The sequence below is a fragment of the Neophocaena asiaeorientalis genome, unplaced genomic scaffold (genome assembly GCF_003031525.2).
Source record: "Neophocaena asiaeorientalis asiaeorientalis breed wild unplaced genomic scaffold, Neophocaena_asiaeorientalis_V1.1 scaffold504, whole genome shotgun sequence".
Classification (NCBI taxonomy): Eukaryota; Metazoa; Chordata; class Mammalia; order Artiodactyla; family Phocoenidae; genus Neophocaena; species Neophocaena asiaeorientalis.
Window position 1 is genome coordinate 1632003 of NW_020174438.1, and position 21507 is coordinate 1653509.

General features: G+C 48.0%; 1 protein-coding gene and 1 long non-coding RNA gene across 8 annotated transcripts in view; both read right to left on the reverse strand.

Annotated features, from left to right (window-relative positions):
* Positions 1-8580, reverse strand: part of BMAL1 (basic helix-loop-helix ARNT like 1) — a 33025-nt gene extending 24445 nt beyond the window's left edge. For 4 of the 7 annotated variants that reach the window (XM_024756988.1, XM_024756986.1, XM_024756987.1 and 1 more), the window contains exons 1-6: positions 8448-8580; positions 7285-7508; positions 4991-5029; positions 4656-4697; positions 3140-3297; positions 1311-1390 (exon numbers count right to left, since the gene is read on the reverse strand). In XM_024756988.1, coding sequence (XP_024612756.1) covers positions 1311-1390; positions 3140-3297; positions 4656-4697; positions 4991-5029; positions 7285-7424 — 459 coding nt within the window. In that variant the 5' untranslated portion in view covers positions 7425-7508; positions 8448-8580. Of the gene's footprint in view, positions 1-1310; positions 1391-3139; positions 3298-4655; positions 4698-4990; positions 5030-6435; positions 6525-7284; positions 7509-8447 lie in introns of those variants that run through there. The other 3 variants (XM_024756985.1, XM_024756990.1, XM_024756989.1) reach the window with 3 other exon arrangements.
* A 2446-nt stretch (positions 8581-11026) lies between these two features.
* LOC112407634 (uncharacterized) overlaps positions 11027-21507 on the reverse strand; it is a 46750-nt gene continuing 36269 nt past the window's right edge. The window contains exons 3-6 of the long non-coding RNA XR_003004806.1: positions 15724-15852; positions 13005-13128; positions 11854-12077; positions 11027-11075 (exon numbers count right to left, since the gene is read on the reverse strand). This is a non-coding gene — a long non-coding RNA (uncharacterized LOC112407634). The remainder of the gene's footprint in view (positions 11076-11853; positions 12078-13004; positions 13129-15723; positions 15853-21507) is intronic.

The following is a 21507-nucleotide window of genomic DNA, read 5'->3' on the forward strand; positions in this document are numbered from 1 at the left end:
CGGTTCTGTAAAATATGTGTGGCAACCGCTGCTCCCGACCCCCTTCTCTCCTGCCTGTGTCTACGATACTTGTTCTGCAACATGCCTTGCAGCTATGGGGGACCAGGTGACATCTTCTGGATAAGCTGAAGTCCACTACTGTGCTTCCAGGAAGGTGCATCCTTTCTTGGTACAAAAGACGGCTGGCCTGGAGCCTCCCCTGCCCTTTTTCTGGCTGATCCGCTACTGAGAGCTGGCACAGGCCGTCTCACTCCAATGAGGCAACAAGCTACACGCTAGCTCAGCAGGGTTGTGCGAGAGGACAGAAAGAGCCTGGTTCCTGCTGACCTCACTGAACCTCTACACGAGCCCCTCACAGTCTACCCCAGGACTGGTTATGCTGGAGAAACAAAGCCCTGTTTATTCAACACATCTTCTGTTCCTTGCAGTTAATACAGCATGTCACGAGGGGATGGATAGAGACTATTGGAACGAGCAGGCAGCCCAGGCTTACAGAGGGCCTGAAGCCGGGGTGAGCTGAAAATGGGTAGCGAAGATGCAGAAATGCAGCTGGACTATCCTCTGTGCTGGAGCTTTGCAAACTTCTACTCAGAGAAGTGAGGTCAGCCCTGGCTGCGGCGAGATGGGGCAGGTATCCTTGCCTTAAGTTAGGCTTCTGTTTCTCTTTTCAGTTTGCAGGAGGACACGTTTCTGAATTTGGTGCCTCTCCCTTCAATTTCCAAGTGAATCTCGCTCTACCCAGAGCAGATCTGACTCAGCACAGAAGCCAGGTTCCCGCAGTGCCACCTCAGCTGCCTCTCTGCAGAGCCTGGCAGGAGAAAGTGAGCACTGCAGTCACGCAGGTGAAAGCATCGCCTCCTCCACTTATTTTCCTCCTCAGGCCATGGTGTCTTCGGAAGCTTGTTGTTTTGATGGAATTTTGGTATAAAGATTTAGGTGGCTGTTTTTGTGCTAGTGGTTAAGTGATGAGAGAAATTCTCAGTTGCTCTCAGTTTCAGTCCCTTTCTAAAACCTTCCTATTCAGGAAGGGGATTCTTCATTACCTCCTATTCTAACAAAATCTGCTCTTCTTATTTAAAGTCCCAGTAGCATAGACCTTCAATTTTTGCTTGAGCAAGGGTAGAAGAGGAGGGTCTCAGGGAAGAGACGTGAAGCCTGTTCAAACAGTAAGAACAAGGTGGAGACCCCAAAAGAGGAAGTGAGCCTAAGCAAGTTCAGTGTTGAGACATCAAATTCCCACACGCTGGTACTTAACTCTGAAATTTGTAAAAATAAATGTTGTGTAAAACAATCCCATAATTGCAACATACCCTGAGAATAAGGTGTTTCAATTCATCATCTGATAGAAAAGTCGGTTTGTAGTTTGCTTCTGTGTATGGATTGGTGGCACCTTACAGGGGAAAAAAGAGAAAGCGTTGGAACACTGTATTTTCAAATGTCTCATTCCATTCGACTGCCTCAAACCTTCCAGATGAGGCCAGTCCTTACCACCTGGGATCTAAATTTTGTCCTCTTTTTCCTTAACGGAGACAGGGCTAGATCTGACTTTGGACAGGAGCCTCTAATGCCAAAGAGAATTCCACCGAAAAGCCAACACTGCTGCCCACAGGAGACTTAGCAAGCTTGCTTTTGTCACTATAGTGAAAATCAGGAGCTGACACAAGTTAAAAAACTGCTTCTAAGAGAGAAGGCAGCTCTAGAAGCAAACTGGTAGAGACTCCTGGGAGGTTCCCTCCTCCCAAGATCTATATTAAATGGGTTGTCTAGCGGTTGCTCAAATCTCCACTCTAAATGTTCTTGGGAAATCATCCAGACTGCCAGGCCCTGAGTAAACACCCTGTAGAAGGCATTTACTGAGAGCTCCTCTTCAACAGGGTTGAATTAAATGAGCTTGGCAACCCGGAGAAATGCATTTCTTCAGTAAGTGCAACTCGAGCTCCCAGGACTGGAAGGCACAAGACTTATGTTTAAAAGGTTGTCAATCTGGCATCTTTCAGGAGAATAACTTAGAGAAAAATGCCAGCAGGAAATGACTTGAAATCTGCAGAATGGTTAGTAAAAGAGTAAAGAAGTAAAATGAAACGATCCATAACAATTCCAAGTACCACTGGGAAGGAGGGAAACAGAACATGTCCTGACTTTCATATCAACCAACAAGGCACATGTTACTGACCCACGTCCCTGCTTTTTAGGGTAGCTTGAGCTCTGCCACTCTTTTCCTTCCAATGTAATAGAAATTAGTTATGATTTAATCTCTATCTTCACTAATATGAATTTTAAAATGCCATTCTCCGGGCAAAGGACACAACATTTATATTTTTGAATAATGATCAAAAGTCAGACAAAACCAGCTACTTCTTATTTCCGGTGGCTTTGTAGAAATATAAAAGATGTAATTCTTTTACCACACAGGTCAGAGATCTGAGTGAGTGCCCACTTTCCAATTTCCTCAAATAGTCCAAGACTAGCTGTGGAAAATTCCAGGAGCCGCATTCACTAAAGTGCCTGATACAGTTCGGGTTTCTCCCGTGGTGTGGATAAGTCACTTCCACGTCTCTCCCTCTGTTTTCTCACCCTCCCCGCACTCCGAAAAGAAGGAAAACACTGCTTCCCTCATAAAGAGTTGATCTGGTTTGGGAAAATTCCAGGAAGATGAAAATATCATCAGTGTTCATTCCTGACGATAAAACGCAGCAAGTCCCACCAACCAGTGACTCACTCTTCAAAAGGAACCATGATGAATTTTCCTCTTCAAAACTGAAACTGACTTTCCTGTGTCACTAAGGGCACCTACATTTCTGATGTATAGCATTGTATGGGTGGGGCCCAGGCACCACATATGCACAAGCTAGTACTTCAGCAGTGTCCTCTCTGACATGTATGTGCATATACACACGCACAGGACATAGCCTCCACCCTCTGGAGATGTAGGACAGCAAAACTGCATCTTGATACCCACAGAAGCTCAATAATCGTTTCATTTGGCATCAGGTCTATTGCTGAAAATGACAGGCATATTACTCAAAGCTACACATTTGCAAGTAAAACATTTGTCCCTAAGGAGACTCGGGAACATTCTAGGAAAGGGTGGTAACATTTGTGAGCAAGGGCATAAAGGACAATAAAGCCGGGATCTCACCTCGTAATGTTTTCATGTGCTGAACCGCCATCCTCAGCACAGTAAGTTTGTCTAATTTCCTGGACATCGCATTGCACGTTGGTACCAAAGAAGCCAGTTCATCAATAAAACTGTTCATTTTATCCCGACGCCTCTTTTCAATCTGGCTGTGAGCTTCCCTGAACAACAATATGAAAAATGATTTCTGTAAAATGTAACAGGGCATCAAGGAAACGATGAAAATAAATCGTAGCTCTTTTCAATATTCATCTGTCAAGGCAAATTTAGAATCTGCAGAACGTTTCAAACTAGGCCTTCCTACTGAGGTCACCCAAAAAAGTGGGCTCACTGCCAGGTCAGTATTAGGTTTTTTTTTATGCTCACCTCATCCTTAGAATTGAGAAATATTACAAAAACTGTCTTTTCAGAGTAAACTGAGCTGTTAATTTCTCCTCATTTCTTTTCCTCTGAGCCCTGATAAAGTTGGATTTTAAGACGGGGGGTGAAGGAAAGAAGTGAGGTGGAGAATTCAAAGGGCAAAGCATCCGGAACAAACATCTGTGAGGGCGCCATGCTGAGCTGTCTCTGAGGTTTGTGGGGAGCCTGCTGTGTGGCCTGTCGGAGACCGACTGATTGAGACACCAGGTAACTAACGCCGCCGTCCTTGGATCGGCCGTGACCCCACCTAGACGCAGCACTTGCTACATCTGTCCCCAAGAGTTTCCACTGAGGAATGTCACACGCCTTCCTCTCTGGAATTGCTGCCTGCCGTGTCAGCGTGACACTTCCATGGGCACACACTCCCTCCCTGACTGGTTTGCACCTGTCATTCGTGACTGTCCCCCTCAAGAGGTGTGTCAACAGCGGAAACGTAGTTTGCTGCCACTGCCATAGCAACAGAACCATGGGATCTCTCGCCAAAGCTGGTCCATGAGGGAAAAGCCAGAAGTGTCGGGTCAAATTCTGCAGCCCCTGGTTCTGTGTCACGATACAGACTCAAATGGCCCTGGGGCTACTGGCAGGAGAGCTCAGGATCTGCATGGAAAGGAGTCGCAGGCATGGTTGGAAGCAGGAAAGACGGAGTTAGAGAATCTCCTTGAGGGAGCAGGGCACCCCCAGGTCTAGCCTTCAGCTGCACCTTGCAGAGCAATAAGGGCACTTTCAGAGGCTTGGGACAGCCCAGGGAACCGAGTCACTGAGCCAGGTCTCCCTGAAGGGCCCCGAGTCAGGAAGGAGTAACCTGCTGAAGACGGAGAAAACCTTTAGCCTTGATTTATCTTCTGCTCCCTCCAAAGCCCCCTTCCGGTTAACTGTGCTTAGACAGCAAAGAGTGAAGGCAGCTCAGCCTGGAGGGATGGAGGGAGGGGCAGAAGGCCACATCAAGCCCGGGCCCCCCATCCCCTTCCTCCTTCCCTAAGGACGTGACAGCGTCGAAGACCGTCTGACAGACAAGGACCAGATATGCAGAGCCTCCGTGGCTACACACCAAGCAACCAAACCAGGACAGTTTATAGACAGAATGAGGGTCCAAGCTCACCTTGCATTTTTGATCCTTCCTTGGTGCTCTGTGTATTCTAACCTGGAAAAAAAAAAAGAAGAAACACAATGTCCTGGAGATTGACAGCAGAGTTACACATCTGTTTTCTTCCCTGCCTTATCCCTGTCACCTCTACATGACACACAAGAGCTTTGGCTGTTGGCCACACTGGGGGTGGGGGGAGGGAGACAAGTTCAAGCCCATAGGCCCAAGGCCTCCTTGCTTATCCCTAATCAAGGACATGGATGGAACCTGCACCAAGTAATAGAATGTTTAATTATGCAAAGAAAATGGCTCTAAGGATGCTGAAGTTCAAATGACTAGATTCATGGTACCTTCCATGAGGGTCATCTTTGTCTGTGTCCATGCTTTCTCTGAGAAAACAAAAGAGAATGTGATTGTTAAGACATACAAAATAGCTTCTTATCATAATACAGAAGGCCCTCATTTATCCAGAAACCAAGCAATTAGAAAGCTCAAATAGTCATAGTATTGACTCTTAATGTATAAAAGTAAAACAAACAAAACCAACTTGAACCTACTATAAAACTGAGACCAGACCAAAGTTATATATACCATCTCAATAGAGTTCACGTGTTAATATATTTTTACCGTATTGATTGCTTGAGAAAATTGGGAATACATACAGCATTTATGGAAACTCTTAGGTAACCAGAGTATCTGAGTAACTGGAACACCTCATTCCCCCCATCATTCTGGATAAATGGGGTTCATTCATTTGCAAAAGACATCAAGCATCAAATATACTATATATTTGGTGATGGTGGGTTAGGTGAGGAGGGGAAATCAAAGTACCCACGAAGAAGTACTGAGCAGAGCCCCAAGCCAGCTCTTCAAAGGCACTGCTACCCAATGCTCTGGTTCTCAGCTTGGCGGGAAACCCCAAGCCCTGAGGAACTGGGACAGAGGTTGGCATGGGGTTGGGGGGCCACAGGAGATTCCTGGGGCCACAGCAGGGATCTGCCTTCCTTGCATGGACTCCAGAATCCAGTTTTCACATCACCTTGTGGTTCAGTAGAAAACAGATTGAAATCCTCAGAGGAAGGAGTTCTAAATCCCCTGGGTCAGCTCACACCCTTCTCCAACCCCTAAATCGCTCAGGAGGGCACTGGCCGACATCTGGGCCTCCTCCTTTCTCCTGTAAGAAAGGAGGGATTATGGCCTTCCAAACAATGTCATCTCAAGGGCAAAAACAACTTTCTCAGGAGCACTGAGGCACATCACAGGCATTCTAGAACAGTGGTTCCCAACCAAGAGCCCTCAATTTCCTCACAGGCAGAGACTTTCTCTAGCTAGTCCTGAAGTTCAGAAGAAAATCTACAGGCCACAGGGGAAAACGACAACTCTCTCTTCCCTTTTGTCTAGACTTGTATCCACTCACTGAGGCAGATGACCATCTCAGGTGAAAAGCAGCTCTGCCCTACAGGTATAAGTTTAGTGCATTAAAATGATAAGGTAAAGGATTATGGTCGCTTAATTAATAGGGTCTCCACGAATTACAGAAGACCTGCAAACTGGGGTCCATGCAGGAAACCTGAAAGTTCTGGATGGAGACAAGGTTGGGAACCACAGATCTAGATAGCAGAGGTCTTAGAACATGTCAAGGCCTCCATCAGCACTGGCCCAAGACAAAGGCTCCACAGAAAGCATCTAGTTTCCCTGTTGGGGAGTTACTGCCATGGAAGAACACCCTCTCGGTCCTCACACCCACTCTCCATCCCCTGGGCGTCCACTCTCTTAATCATCTGGGATCACTTACATATTACTCATAGCATCTCCTAGTGGGCATCTGACCTCCAGCCACTGTGCTCCCCAAATTCGACCTGTGAACTTCAGCAGAAAGGACATCTGCTGTAGGGGGATACCTCCTTGGAGATTTTCCCTCATTAAACAGAAGAAAACCTCTCAAATGGACATTTGGGCAAGACTCCACAGTTGCCTCTACAAAACAAAACGTGCCTTTGGATGTTCTATGCTGACTTATTCCCTAGATGTTTGTTCAGCTACAGAAGAGCTGACTGTAAGTGTGAAAACTTACTTACTCAAAAGAAAAGCCATCTAGTCTAAAAAGAAAAGTACTATTTAATATAAGAGGAACACACTAATTGAAATAATGTTTAAGGACAATGTCACTGTTCCTATACTATTTCCAGAGATGACCTCTACTTATTTACTCCACAAATATTAAGTAAGCCATTGATGTCCTCCTAGAGAGAGGCCTTCAGGCAAAGCTCTTTTTGAAACCACTGAGGTTACATCCAGGGACTTGGCCATCTTGCTCAAAAGAGCAAAGGAAAATGAAGAAAGGGGTAAAATGTGGAACCTGGCTTTAAGGCTATTCCTTTTCCCTCAATGTGGAACAATCTGGGGACAGGAGCAGGGAGTAAACACCTCAGCAGTACTGGAAGCTCCCTCCTGCTTGCAATCCAGGGGGAAGATAAAGGGCAAAAGCAACTACTGTGTGGCCCCCTGGAGTTGGATCTTTCATTCCCATCCCTTTTCACAGAGAGGATCCCTTCTTCCAGGAGGGACAGGAGAGGCCCTAGATGTTCATGCCTGTGAGCCGACACCAAGTTTAGCCAGAGGAAGACGAGCCCAAAGGCCTTACTGGTAGTCCGTGGAGCTGCCCTTGCGTTTCCGGTTGCAATCCATGCCACCGGTGCCCAGGGGGCTGGAGAGGAGGTCGGTGGCACCTGGGGACATGAAGTCGCTGATAGTTGAAGAAATGTCCATTCTCTGTTCGGCCATTGGAGTCTGGAATAGGTACAAGGAGGCACAGAGGCACGTTTATTTCTACGTGCTCTTCTAAGGTGGAGGACGACCAGGGTGGCTCTGTGGAGGGAAAGGGACTTGATTACAGCACCAACATCTCTCTCGCCCAGCCAACCAGAACAGGACCAGGTAGAACTGGAAGGGGCATCGTATTTACTCTAGGAATTACTATAGGTAATTTAGGCTCACCCACTCGTTTTTCTTGTAGACACAAAGCTCAGAGAAACTGGGTGGCTTCTCCTAGATCCCCATGCCAGGGCATGGAAGAACTAAACCAGAACCCAAGGCTCTAGAAGTTACAGCCCTGTGCTCCTCCCACGGAGGGGACCAAGTGTCCCAGATGTTCTGACAGTCCTAAATTAATCTTCTTCTAATCAAATCTAATCAATGAAATAAATATGATCTACTTGTTATCTTTGTATTTTTAAAAATTTATTATTTTATTTATTTTTGGCTGTGTTGGGTCTTCGTTGCTGTGCGCAGGCTTTTTCTAGTTGTGGTGCGCGGGCTTCTGAACGCGGTGGCTTCTCTTGTGGAACACGGGCTATAGGCGTGTGGGCTTCAGTAGTTGTGGCACGTGGGCTCAGTAGTTGTAGCGCACGGGCTTAGTTGCTCCGCGGCATGTGGGATCTTCCCAGACCAGGGCTCGAACCCGTGTCTCCTGCATTGGCAGGCGGATTCTTAACCACTGCGCCACCAGGGAAGCCCTGTCTTTGTATTTTTATTACAATTTTTTATCAAAGTTGTAGGAAAGCAGAAAATATCCTTTCTCAGCATGTAAGTCCCACTTGGGAGTCAGGAAAAAGTGGTCCCTCTCCATCACTGGCCCAGGCAAAGTCTGTCCTGCCCTCCCAAACTGTCCTTTTGTACTCAGGATTCCACCGCAAGGAAAACCTAGCATAATGAAGTGAAGACACTGCAAACACTTGCAAAACATTTTGAGAATTCATATCTTAAAAGCGCAAAGTGAGTCGGCCCAAAGGAGAGGCTGGCAAGTACCTTGCAAGGGACTCCAACTGCAAACCCAGTTGAAGGTGGCCGTGCAGTGCCTGCTGTCGGGGTCCAGCTCCAAGTGACGTGACTGGGGCTGTCACTCCCACTCTCTGGGCCCAAGTTTCCTCATCTGCAAAGTGAGAGGCAAGGGTGAGCTCTTGTTTTCACTGTCACTATTGTGCCCACACATTAGAGACCTGAGCCCTCCTGGTTAGGCGTGTGCTATGTTTTCACTCTCACGACCATTGCTGGAGTGAACATCTTTGTGTGCGTAGCTCTGCACATTTGAGCTATTATCTCTAAAAGTCAGACTGACAGGTCTAAAGGGGACACACATTGTATGTTTTGGTAAATACTGAAACACTGTGCTCCAGAAAAGAACCAATAATTTACATCCCCAATAAGAGCTCTTGTCAATCTGAAAGAAAAAAACGAAACCTCACTGTTTTTACTTGTAATTTAAAATTATTATGGATGGTGTTCCTACGTTTATATGGGCATTTCTTGGTTTTCCTTTGTGCCCACTCATGTCCTATTTTCCTACCGTATTGTCTTTAGGATCGATGGGCCTCCTAACTCATGCTCACCTGGGCACCTGAACTGGTGGGAGAAAAGCATGCAACGATCCTTGACTCTTCTGCTCCATTTATTCTCCCACTCTGCTACCATACTTCCTCTTTCCTCCTCAAACCTCCAACATCTCCCCAGTCCTCATGCTTAGCTGATACTTCACTAAGAGGCCAGCGACCACTTCTACCAGCTGCCTAGATGCTGCAGGCTAGGACCCCAGCCCCAAAGCATGCTGACCCCATCCTCTCTTACTAGTCCAGACCATCCGTCCCAATCCTGCATCATCCACTTCCCCCACTCTAAAGCATCACTCCTATTAGGATAAGAACACACTCAAACAACTCTCATCTTGGCGGGGAGAAAAACACAACTTATTTGAACTCCACTCCCTTCCAGTTACTGCCCCAATTCTTTGTTTCCAATTGCTTTCCTCTTCCCTCGCTATAACTCAACTCAAATCAGGCTTTTGTCCCCATCATCCCACTACATTGCTAAATCCAACAGCAAGTTCTCCATTCCCTCCCTACTCGTCCCATCAGCACATCTAATAGAGTTGATAGTGTTTTCACTCACGACCATTGCTGGAGTGAACATCTTTGTGTGCGTAGCTCTGCACATTTGAGCTATTATCTCTAAAAGTCAGACTGACAGGTCTAAAGGGGACACACATTGTATGTTTTGGTAAATACTGAAACACTGTGCTCCAGAAAAGAACCAATAATTTACATCCCCAATAAGAGCTCTTGTCAATCTGAAAGAAAAAAACGAAACCTCACTGTTTTTACTTGTAATTTAAAATTATTATGGATGGTGTTCCTACGTTTATATGGGCATTTCTTGGTTTTCCTTTGTGCCCACTCATGTCCTATTTTCCTACCGTATTGTCTTTAGGATCGATGGGCCTCCTAACTCATGCTCACCTGGGCACCTGAACTGGTGGGAGAAAAGCATGCAACGATCCTTGACTCTTCTGCTCCATTTATTCTCCCACTCTGCTACCATACTTCCTCTTTCCTCCTCAAACCTCCAACATCTCCCCAGTCCTCATGCTTAGCTGATACTTCACTAAGAGGCCAGCGACCACTTCTACCAGCTGCCTAGATGCTGCAGGCTAGGACCCCAGCCCCAAAGCATGCTGACCCCATCCTCTCTTACTAGTCCAGACCATCCGTCCCAATCCTGCATCATCCACTTCCCCCACTCTAAAGCATCACTCCTATTAGGATAAGAACACACTCAAACAACTCTCATCTTGGCGGGGAGAAAAACACAACTTATTTGAACTCCACTCCCTTCCAGTTACTGCCCCAATTCTTTGTTTCCAATTGCTTTCCTCTTCCCTCGCTATAACTCAACTCAAATCAGGCTTTTGTCCCCATCATCCCACTACATTGCTAAATCCAACAGCAAGTTCTCCATTCCCTCCCTACTCGTCCCATCAGCACATCTAATAGAGTTGATCTCTCCCTCCTCCCTGTCTCTCAGCTTCATGGTTCTCCTACTTCAGTGGCCACTCCTCTTTGGTCTCTTCAGCTGGTTCCTCTCATCTCCTCGCCTCTAGCTGTCCTCGGCCCTCCTCTGTCTATACTCACTCCCTAGGAGATCTGTCTAGTTTCACTGCTTCAAATACTATCCATGCTATGACAACTCCCATATTTACATCTCCAGCCCAGATCTCTCCCCAAATTCCAAACCTGTATAACCATCACCCTGACATCTCCCTTTGAATATACAACAGAAACATGAAACATCCATAACCAATCCCTGGTTCTTCCCAAGCCAAGCCTCTTGGTCATGCCCAGGTCAGTAAGTGGTACTTCAATCCTGCTTGCTGCTCAGGCCCCAAACCTAGAAGTCACCCCACAAAGGCTCCACAGAAAGCATCTAGTTTCCCTGTTGGGGAGTTACTGCCATGGAAGAACACCCTCTCGGTCCTCACACCCACTCTCCATCCCCTGGGCGTCCACTCTCTTAATCATCTGGGATCACTTACATATTACTCATAGCATCTCCTAGTGGGCATCTGACCTCCAGCCACTGTGCTCCCCAAATTCGACCTGTGAACTTCAGCAGAAAGGACATCTGCTGTAGGGGGATACCTCCTTGGAGATTTTCCCTCATTAAACAGAAGAAAACCTCTCAAATGGACATTTGGGCAAGACTCCACAGTTGCCTCTACAAAACAAAACGTGCCTTTGGATGTTCTATGCTGACTTATTCCCTAGATGTTTGTTCAGCTACAGAAGAGCTGACTGTAAGTGTGAAAACTTACTTACTCAAAAGAAAAGCCATCTAGTCTAAAAAGAAAAGTACTATTTAATATAAGAGGAACACACTAATTGAAATAATGTTTAAGGGCAATGTCACTGTTCCTATACTATTTCCAGAGATGACCTCTACTTATTTACTCCACAAATATTAAGTAAGCCATTGATGTCCTCCTAGAGAGAGGCCTTCAGGCAAAGCTCTTTTTGAAACCACTGAGGTTACATCCAGGGACTTGGCCATCTTGCTCAAAAGAGCAAAGGAAAATGAAGAAAGGGGTAAAATGTGGAACCTGGCTTTAAGGCTATTCCTTTTCCCTCAATGTGGAACAATCTGGGGACAGGAGCAGGGAGTAAACACCTCAGCAGTACTGGAAGCTCCCTCCTGCTTGCAATCCAGGGGGAAGATAAAGGGCAAAAGCAACTACTGTGTGGCCCCCTGGAGTTGGATCTTTCATTCCCATCCCTTTTCACAGAGAGGATCCCTTCTTCCAGGAGGGACAGGAGAGGCCCTAGATGTTCATGCCTGTGAGCCGACACCAAGTTTAGCCAGAGGAAGACGAGCCCAAAGGCCTTACTGGTAGTCCGTGGAGCTGCCCTTGCGTTTCCGGTTGCAATCCATGCCACCGGTGCCCAGGGGGCTGGAGAGGAGGTCGGTGGCACCTGGGGACATGAAGTCGCTGATAGTTGAAGAAATGTCCATTCTCTGTTCGGCCATTGGAGTCTGGAATAGGTACAAGGAGGCACAGAGGCACGTTTATTTCTACGTGCTCTTCTAAGGTGGAGGACGACCAGGGTGGCTCTGTGGAGGGAAAGGGACTTGATTACAGCACCAACATCTCTCTCGCCCAGCCAACCAGAACAGGACCAGGTAGAACTGGAAGGGGCATCGTAGTTACTATAGGTAATTTAGGCTCACCCACTCGTTTTTCTTGTAGACACAAAGCTCAGAGAAACTGGGTGGCTTCTCCTAGATCCCCATGCCAGGGCATGGAAGAACTAAACCAGAACCCAAGGCTCTAGAAGTTACAGCCCTGTGCTCCTCCCACGGAGGGGACCAAGTGTCCCAGATGTTCTGACAGTCCTAAATTAATCTTCTTCTAATCAAATCTAATCAATGAAATAAATATGATCTACTTGTTATCTTTGTATTTTTAAAAATTTATTATTTTATTTATTTTTGGCTGTGTTGGGTCTTCGTTGCTGTGCGCAGGCTTTTTCTAGTTGTGGTGCGCGGGCTTCTGAACGCGGTGGCTTCTCTTGTGGAACACGGGCTATAGGCGTGTGGGCTTCAGTAGTTGTGGCACGTGGGCTCAGTAGTTGTAGCGCACGGGCTTAGTTGCTCCGCGGCATGTGGGATCTTCCCAGACCAGGGCTCGAACCCGTGTCTCCTGCATTGGCAGGCGGATTCTTAACCACTGCGCCACCAGGGAAGCCCTGTCTTTGTATTTTTATTACAATTTTTTATCAAAGTTGTAGGAAAGCAGAAAATATCCTTTCTCAGCATGTAAGTCCCACTTGGGAGTCAGGAAAAAGTGGTCCCTCTCCATCACTGGCCCAGGCAAAGTCTGTCCTGTCCTCCCAAACTGTCCTTTTGTACTCAGGATTCCACCGCAAGGAAAACCTAGCATAATGAAGTGAAGACACTGCAAACACTTGCAAAACATTTTGAGAATTCATATCTTAAAAGCGCAAAGTGAGTCGGCCCAAAGGAGAGGCTGGCAAGTACCTTGCAAGGGACTCCAACTGCAAACCCAGTTGAAGGTGGCCGTGCAGTGCCTGCTGTCGGGGTCCAGCTCCAAGTGACGTGACTGGGGCTGTCACTCCCACTCTCTGGGCCCAAGTTTCCTCATCTGCAAAGTGAGAGGCAAGGGTGAGCTCTTGTTTTCACTGTCACTATTGTGCCCACACATTAGAGACCTGAGCCCTCCTGGTTAGGCGTGTGCTATGTTTTCACTCTCACGACCATTGCTGGAGTGAACATCTTTGTGTGCGTAGCTCTGCACATTTGAGCTATTATCTCTAAAAGTCAGACTGACAGGTCTAAAGGGGACACACATTGTATGTTTTGGTAAATACTGAAACACTGTGCTCCAGAAAAGAACCAATAATTTACATCCCCAATAAGAGCTCTTGTCAATCTGAAAGAAAAAAACGAAACCTCACTGTTTTTACTTGTAATTTAAAATTATTATGGATGGTGTTCCTACGTTTATATGGGCATTTCTTGGTTTTCCTTTGTGCCCACTCATGTCCTATTTTCCTACCGTATTGTCTTTAGGATCGATGGGCCTCCTAACTCATGCTCACCTGGGCACCTGAACTGGTGGGAGAAAAGCATGCAACGATCCTTGACTCTTCTGCTCCATTTATTCTCCCACTCTGCTACCATACTTCCTCTTTCCTCCTCAAACCTCCAACATCTCCCCAGTCCTCATGCTTAGCTGATACTTCACTAAGAGGCCAGCGACCACTTCTACCAGCTGCCTAGATGCTGCAGGCTAGGACCCCAGCCCCAAAGCATGCTGACCCCATCCTCTCTTACTAGTCCAGACCATCCGTCCCAATCCTGCATCATCCACTTCCCCCACTCTAAAGCATCACTCCCATTAGGATAAGAACACACTCAAACAACTCTCATCTTGGCGGGGAGAAAAACACAACTTATTTGAACTCCACTCCCTTCCAGTTACTGCCCCAATTCTTTGTTTCCAATTGCTTTCCTCTTCCCTCGCTATAACTCAACTCAAATCAGGCTTTTGTCCCCATCATCCCACTACATTGCTAAATCCAACAGCAAGTTCTCCATTCCCTCCCTACTCGTCCCATCAGCACATCTAATAGAGTTGATCTCTCCCTCCTCCCTGTCTCTCAGCTTCATGGTTCTCCTACTTCAGTGGCCACTCCTCTTTGGTCTCTTCAGCTGGTTCCTCTCATCTCCTCGCCTCTAGCTGTCCTCGGCCCTCCTCTGTCTATACTCACTCCCTAGGAGATCTGTCTAGTTTCACTGCTTCAAATACTATCCATGCTATGACAACTCCCATATTTACATATCCAGCCCAGATCTCTCCCCAAATTCCAAACCTGTATAACCATCACCCTGACATCTCCCTTTGAATATACAACAGAAACATGAAACATCCATAACCAATCCCTGGTTCTTCCCAAGCCAAGCCTCTTGGTCATGCCCAGGTCAGTAAGTGGTACTTCAATCCTGCTTGCTGCTCAGGCCCCAAACCTAGAAGTCACCCCGACTCCTTTCTTTCCTTCACAACCTGCATCCAATCCATCAGCAAATCTTATCAGCTCAAGATTAAAAAAACATCCAAAATTCAACCACTTCTCCCCTTTTTCTTTCATATTTCTGCTCAGATGAAACTTCATCAGTGAAGCTTCCCTGAAGAGCCATATAATATGACCTCCCCACCAACTCTTCCTAACCACCCCAGGCCTGCTTAATTTTTTCCCATCGCCCGTATCAGCATTTGGCCTGCAATAATCTACTTAATTTACTGGCTGTCCTCTCCATTAGACTATAAGCATCAGAAAAGCAGGGACTTTGGTTTACTGCTTGCACCCTTAGTGCCTAGAACACTTTCTAGCACACAGTAAGCACTCAATAAATGCATGTTGAATGAATAAATTTGTATATGCTCGTTATAGATGTTGTAAATACTTCCCCCCGCTTTTGCCTTTTAACTTTGCTTATGGTATTTATATATGATACTAAAAGTGACATGTTTTAAAAACCCTGTCACCCCAAAATAATAAAAACATTCTCTTCTTTGCTGATGTTTTTATAAGTTCTTCAATCCACTTGGAAATTATTTTTGGTACACGACCTAAGGTTGGGAATTTCTTATTTCTCTCCAGAGAACAGACAGTTGTCCCAACACCACTCACTAGACCATGTGTCCTGTTACCTGTCACTTGAAATGCCATCTTTATTGATTCATTTTCTATTTCTGGACTTTCTCTTCTTTTCCTTTGATCTGCTTATTCCCATTCTGGTACCACACTATTTATGATTGTGGCTTTATAATACACTTTAATATCTGGTAGAACAATTCCTTTCCTGCTTCTTACTCTTCATTTTAGAAATTTCCTGGCTAGTCTGATGTATTCTTCAAGGAGTATTTTATAATCATTTAATCACATTAAAGGCCCTGCTGCAGCTGGAGCTTGTTGTTATCATTGTTACTGACATTAAGAGAAGTAGGCCAGCAGTGAGCACAGACCTCAGGGTCTCGGTGACCCTTTGGGTGTCAGACCTGTGGTGCCCCCTCTAGCCCCCACTCCTCTTTTTGAACAGCCATACATTTGCATGAGGTGGAAAATTTCAAGTTTCAGGGCTCCTGGAAGAAACCACACTTCCTGAGGGAAGGACTACCATCGGAGCTGCCAATGACAGTCACTCTAGGCAAGGGTGGGTGGGATAGGATTGTTACCTGAAGTTATGGTTCTTAAACCCCAGATCCACCTTGGGAGAAGCAAGGGGCCACTGGACTTGTTGGTCACCTCAAAGCAATTTTCATGTTTTGTCGCTTCCTTTCAGGCAGTCAACTTCTTCCAGAAACCTACAGTGGGGCCCACAGGAAAAGAAATCCCAAACAGGTCAATTTGGAGTAAATGAAAAGTCTCATAGCAGCTGAGGAAGATGGGGAACTTGCTCATGACTCCTGATTACAGGGAGCAATGCTGAGCTGACCGTCCCGTCCTTCAACTGCCTGTTAAACTCAACTGCAAACACATGAGGAAGTCTGCCAGGAGATATTTTCTGTGAAAAACAATGCCTTTTAAATTACTAAACGTAAATTCTTGGACACGGCCTTAAGAGGAAGAAGATAATTATATTTTTCATTTCTCCTACTGGGTCAAGCAATAATAACAGTGAACAGTGACTGAGCGTGTACTTGGCGTCAGGCGCTGTTCTTACTGCACCATGTAGATTAACTCACTCAGACCTGAAAATAACTCTGAGGTAAATACTGCTGTTTCCACATTTTACCAAGAAGATCGAGGCAGAGAGAGGTGAAGAAACCAGCCGAGGTCACACAGCAGGAGAGCAGTGGGGCTCCAGGAGCTACACCTGCGAATAACGACACCACTCAACTCTCTCTCCAGCCAGGTGAGTTACCTAAATGCACACAACGAGGAACCACAGAAAACAAGTCTTCAGAAAACATTAAGCCAAGACGAAATGCCAGCAGGGCCAATACCTGAAACCGCTGGGAGTGAGCTCAGACGCCGAAAGAAAATGTCCCTGAACTCAAGTACATGTGGTAGAGAAATCAGTTCTGAAAAGCTGCTCGTGTTAAACTAAAGTGGGGGGAGAGTTTGCTGCCCTGCCCACCTCCTGCTGGCAGGATACAGGGGTCTCCTCGCTGGCCCTGCGACCCCTGTGGAAGGAACAGGCTCTGAAGGAAGAAAGGGGCTGCACCTGCCCCACTACTCCCTACCTGCTCCACCTTGAGACGGAAAGACTTTTTTTTTTTGCGGTACGTGGGCCTCTCACTGTTGTGGCCTCTCCCGTTGCGGAGCACAGGCTCCGGATGCGCAGGCCCAGCGGCCATGGCTCACGGGCCCAGCTGCTCCGCGGCATGTGGGATCTTCCCGGACCGGGGCACGAACCCGTGTCCCCTGCATCGGCAGGCGGACTCTCAACCACTGCGCCACCAGGGAAGCCCCGGAAAGATATTTTAAATGCAGCCTTCCTGACCTTCCTGAAGCACAAATTCTGGCGCTTCACATTCCACTGGCTAATTCTTGCATCTTCAATGACCTGCTTTTGTCTTGATCATTATAAAGGTCTTCAAATGAATATCCAGGGATAGAACGGACCGTGTCCTCCCGATTTATTCTTCCTTGCAGTCTGGTTCAGAAACCCTCACTGTCTGACCCAGGTAACCCTGTCTGGGCAAGTGCAAACGATGTGACCAGGAATTCTGGACTCCCAGTCCCTAAGCCTCGATGGATAAGCAGCAGGGATGCGAAGTCCCCAGGGCAGGGCTGCTTGGGGGAGGCTCAACACACACGACCCCATCTAAATCTGATTCCCCATCCAGGTCCCACACTATCCTGCCAGCCCCCAAATTCGCAACCCAGGATCCACCCTGGGCGGCCTCCCTTCTCCTCCTAACAGCCCCAGAGCCCACACTTGGCCCTTGGATGCGTGGGTCCAGCCACTTCATCCATCCTTTATTCATCGCCTCCATCCAGGCTGCTCCCCTCTCCAGTTTCGTCCCCTCCTCACCGTGGTCAGAGGTAGGACACCCCCTTGCTTAAAATACTTCAGTGGCTTCATTGCTCTCCCCAAGCCTTCCAGATAAAACCCCAAACACCCCTAGCAGGATACAGCAGGCCTCGACAAAGGATGTCCTCGCTCTCCAGCCCGACAGCTCATCTGCTACCCAAGGCGCCAGGCTGCTGAAATACTTAAGTTCCCAAGAGCACGCAGCCGAGAGCACGAGGCCTCAGCTGTGCCCACTTTGTTTTACAGGTGTGGCTCCCTTTACCCACTCGGTCACCGGGTGAACGCCTGCGTGCCTTTCAAGTGCCCACAGGTGTACCCTCAGAGAAGCCCCCAGCTCTCCCGGGCTGCCCCGCCCCTTCCCCTCGCCCGCAGCGGCCTCTCTGCCTAGACCCCGCCCAGCCCCGCCAGCTGCGCCTGGATCTCCCAGCTCAGCATATCCCAGCACCATGCCTTGCATTTTCTTTCCCCCACTTCCCTGAAATTTAGATAAAGGTTCTCCGTACGAAACTCCATACGAAATTTCTTATTTTGATCATTTTTTTCCAGCACTCATGTTTACTTTATAGAAATAATAAACGCTAACATAGATTTTTGGCACTGTATTTTGCAAAACAAAAACCATGTTTCTTATATGCTTGGACAAGGTAAGGAAGCTGAATCAGCTGTGACAGTTATTTTTTGGAAAACTGTTTTCTCTCCAGGAAGGTGTTCTTAGATGTAAGACAATAAATGGAACAACGAAAGAAAAAGGACAAAAAACGTCTTCTGTGCTAACTACTTCCAGAAGAGATTTGAGGCAAGAGAGGGGGCTCCAAGAGGCCAAAGTTACCTGGGAGAGGGACCCTTGCTGACTGGGGGCTCAGGGCTGGCCCTGGTGCTGCCATCCAAGTGACACATAGCGAGGACGCTCTTGGGAGAGCCTGGCCATGGTCCTGGAGTCAGGGGTCACACGTGTGCCCACTTCTGACCTAGAGATTTCCGAAGGTGGGAGGGAGGCTTTCTGGGTGGCCAGAGAAAGCCAGGCATGAAGGGACCTGGGACGTGTACCTGGCAAGAGCTTGGGGGCACCCTCTGTCCCACCTCAGTCCCCTTGTGCTCCTCGGAGCATAGGGAGAAGATTCTCTGGGGCTCCACACAAAGGAGCAAGGGTGCTAGCAGAGGTGAGCCTGTCAGCCACTATTAGGTGCCAAAAGGAGACAGCTGGTACTCAGAGCAGAGTGGGGCAAGGCTGAAGCGCCCCTAAAGAAACCCACACACACCATCCACAGGAAGATGGCCACAGGGTGCCCTCCAGTTGTGGACCAGGCATCTCTGGGCTTTCCCTCCTCCCTGCCCCAGCACCCCAGAATGACAAGTAGAGAAAGGGGAGCGTGTGGATTGTGTCAAGGTTCACACCATTAGCTGCTCCTCTGTGTGGGAAGTCGGCAGGCTGCCTCATGCCAGGCCTGGCCAAGTGACTCGCCCTGATGGATGAATGTGAGTGGAAGGGACAGTGGCAACCTTCAAACTGACCTTTACTGCGTGTCCCCCTGTTTGTGCCGAGACCAGCGATTCCTGGATAGAGGCTCCTCCTTTAGCCAAGACCCTGTATGGATGCAGCACGAACAAGAAGTGAACCTTGGCCATTGTAAGCCCCTGAGATGTTGCGGTTGTTTAATACCAGGGTGACTGGCTCTTCTGTTTGCCTCTGACCTTCCTGATTTAGCACTGAAAGTCCTGCATCCCCGGAAACCCCTTGGTCCCCTAGTTGACACAGGCAGGAAGAAGGAAATAGACTCTGATCCTGGAGCCACAGACCAAGCCTGACCTGGGAGGAGGGAGCGGCAATAGTGGCGGTCACACTGGTGGAGTTTAATCTTCACAGTAACCTATCTGTTAATTATGGTCATTATCCCAAATTTCCAGGTAAGGAACTAAGCACTGAAGAGGCAAAGACATCTTGCTTAGCAAGTGGGGACTGAAACCCACATGTGTCTGGCTCACAGGTGGTGGTTCTTTCTTCTGCCACACCACTGCCCATCCTGCCCCCAAAGCCACCCCTACAAAGGAAAATACAAATGCCCCCAAAACAAGCACTCCTGAGGAAGGAATCAGGGAAATGTGAGGAGAAGCAATCCTGGTTCAGGAAAGCTACAGAAACTGAAGTAAGAAGTTGTCTCTGGGCTTCCTGGAAGCCAGGGCAGAGAGGGAAATGCTCCTCTTACTTTATTAGGGTTAGCAGGGAGAGGTATCTGTCCAAGAGACTTGCTGGTTTTTTTTTTTTTGGCCACTCCAGGCGGCTTGCGGGATCTTAGTTCCCCAACCAGGGATTGAACCTGGGCCCCGGCAGTGAAAGCACTGAGTCCTAACCACTGGACCGCCAGGAAGTCCCCGGGAGACTCTTTCTATGTGACCTGAGCAACGCTGTGCCGAATGGCTCTGGCTCTGGGGAAACAAGCTTTGTGAAAGGACAGAGGGCTTCTCCCTTTATAAAATAGGACCCTGGTAAAAGCATGTTTCCCCTCCTGCTCCCGCCTGCACGTGTAACAGCTGGATGGAGCTCTACTGAGACCACTTTGTGAAGCCTCAGGACGTCACTGGGGTAATGGCTTTTGATGATGTTTAATAAAAGGGCGCAGCTTAGGAAAATTTGGACGATAGTGAATCAACACCCTTGCTTACCCGTGTCTAGTAGCTACATGCTCACCGATCTACTTTGCCACAAAACCCCTAGCTGCCTGCAAGGACCCCTGTGTGGCCACCTCTGCATCCCCACCACCTTCAAGGCGCTGGCCCTGGACACAGCATCTGCTCCAAAGTACTGTCCTTCCCCCATGCAGAGGAGCAGGGCAGCTGGCCCCAGTTCCATTCTCCATATTCTCAACTCAAGGTATAATGAGGAGACGAATGTGGAGTTGCTCTGGTCTGTTCAGATGGTGGTGGCCTTTGAGCAGAGGTGAGAGACTGAAGGGTCCCTGTCCCCTCTGCAAGTCCTCCTGATCCTCTGGTTACTCGGAAGGTTTGTGGGGAGTTTGGTTGCCTCGCTTTGCAACAGACGGATTTAGAGAACATTCACCCATGAGACCAGGTGCCTCGACCCTAAGGTAACCGGGGTTTGCACCACGATCAATCAGCAAGCATTTCTTTAGCCCTAGTGGAAGCCAGGGCACTGGGGACACAGCGGGTATGTTTAAGATCCCCTCAATCCTGATCACTGCAATAGGCAGGGCCGTGCCTGCAGCTGTGCAAGCAGTGCACTGCCCCATGTCAGTGTACCTGCGCCTCTGTTAGGTGGCAGAGATTTGTAGAGCCATTACTACAAATTTCCAGCAGGTGGCAGTCAAGTATCTTGAGGAAGAAATGCCTTTTTTCCCCTAGCTGTGGGGCATATGTGAGGTACAGGAGCAGAACAGAGGAGAAAATGATTAGCTTACTTGCCGGTGTGTGTGGGGTAATGGAAGGAGAAGGGACCAGGGAGGAGGGGAGACTTGAACCAGGTTTGCCTGGTGGACTGGATGATTAGAATGATGTTCTGAGCAGAGGAGAGCTCATTTGCAGTGGCTGTCAGGGGCCTGGGGAGAACCCCGTTTGTGGCACTTGTGTACGCAGTCCTACTGGAAGCTCTAGATGCTTGGGAATCCTGAAATCAAACAAAAATCAAGGAGCTTGCATTTGGAACGATGGGGCTTAGAGAGCCTATTGAGAGGGTCTCACAAGAGGCAGGGGTTGGGAATCCTGGAGTAGTTTGTGAATCAAAACAAGGCTGGTCCGGGCTTCCCTGGTGGCACAGTGGTTGAGAGTCTGCCTGCCGATGCAGGGGACATGGGTTCGTGCCCTGTTCCGGGAAGATCCCACATGCCGCGGAGCGGCTGGGCCCGTGAGCCATGGCCGCTGAGCCTGCGCGTCCGGAGCCTGTGCTCTGTAATGGGAGAGGCCACAACAGTGAGAGGCCCGCATACTGCAAAAAAAAAAAAAAAAAAAAAAAAAAAAAAAAGGCGGG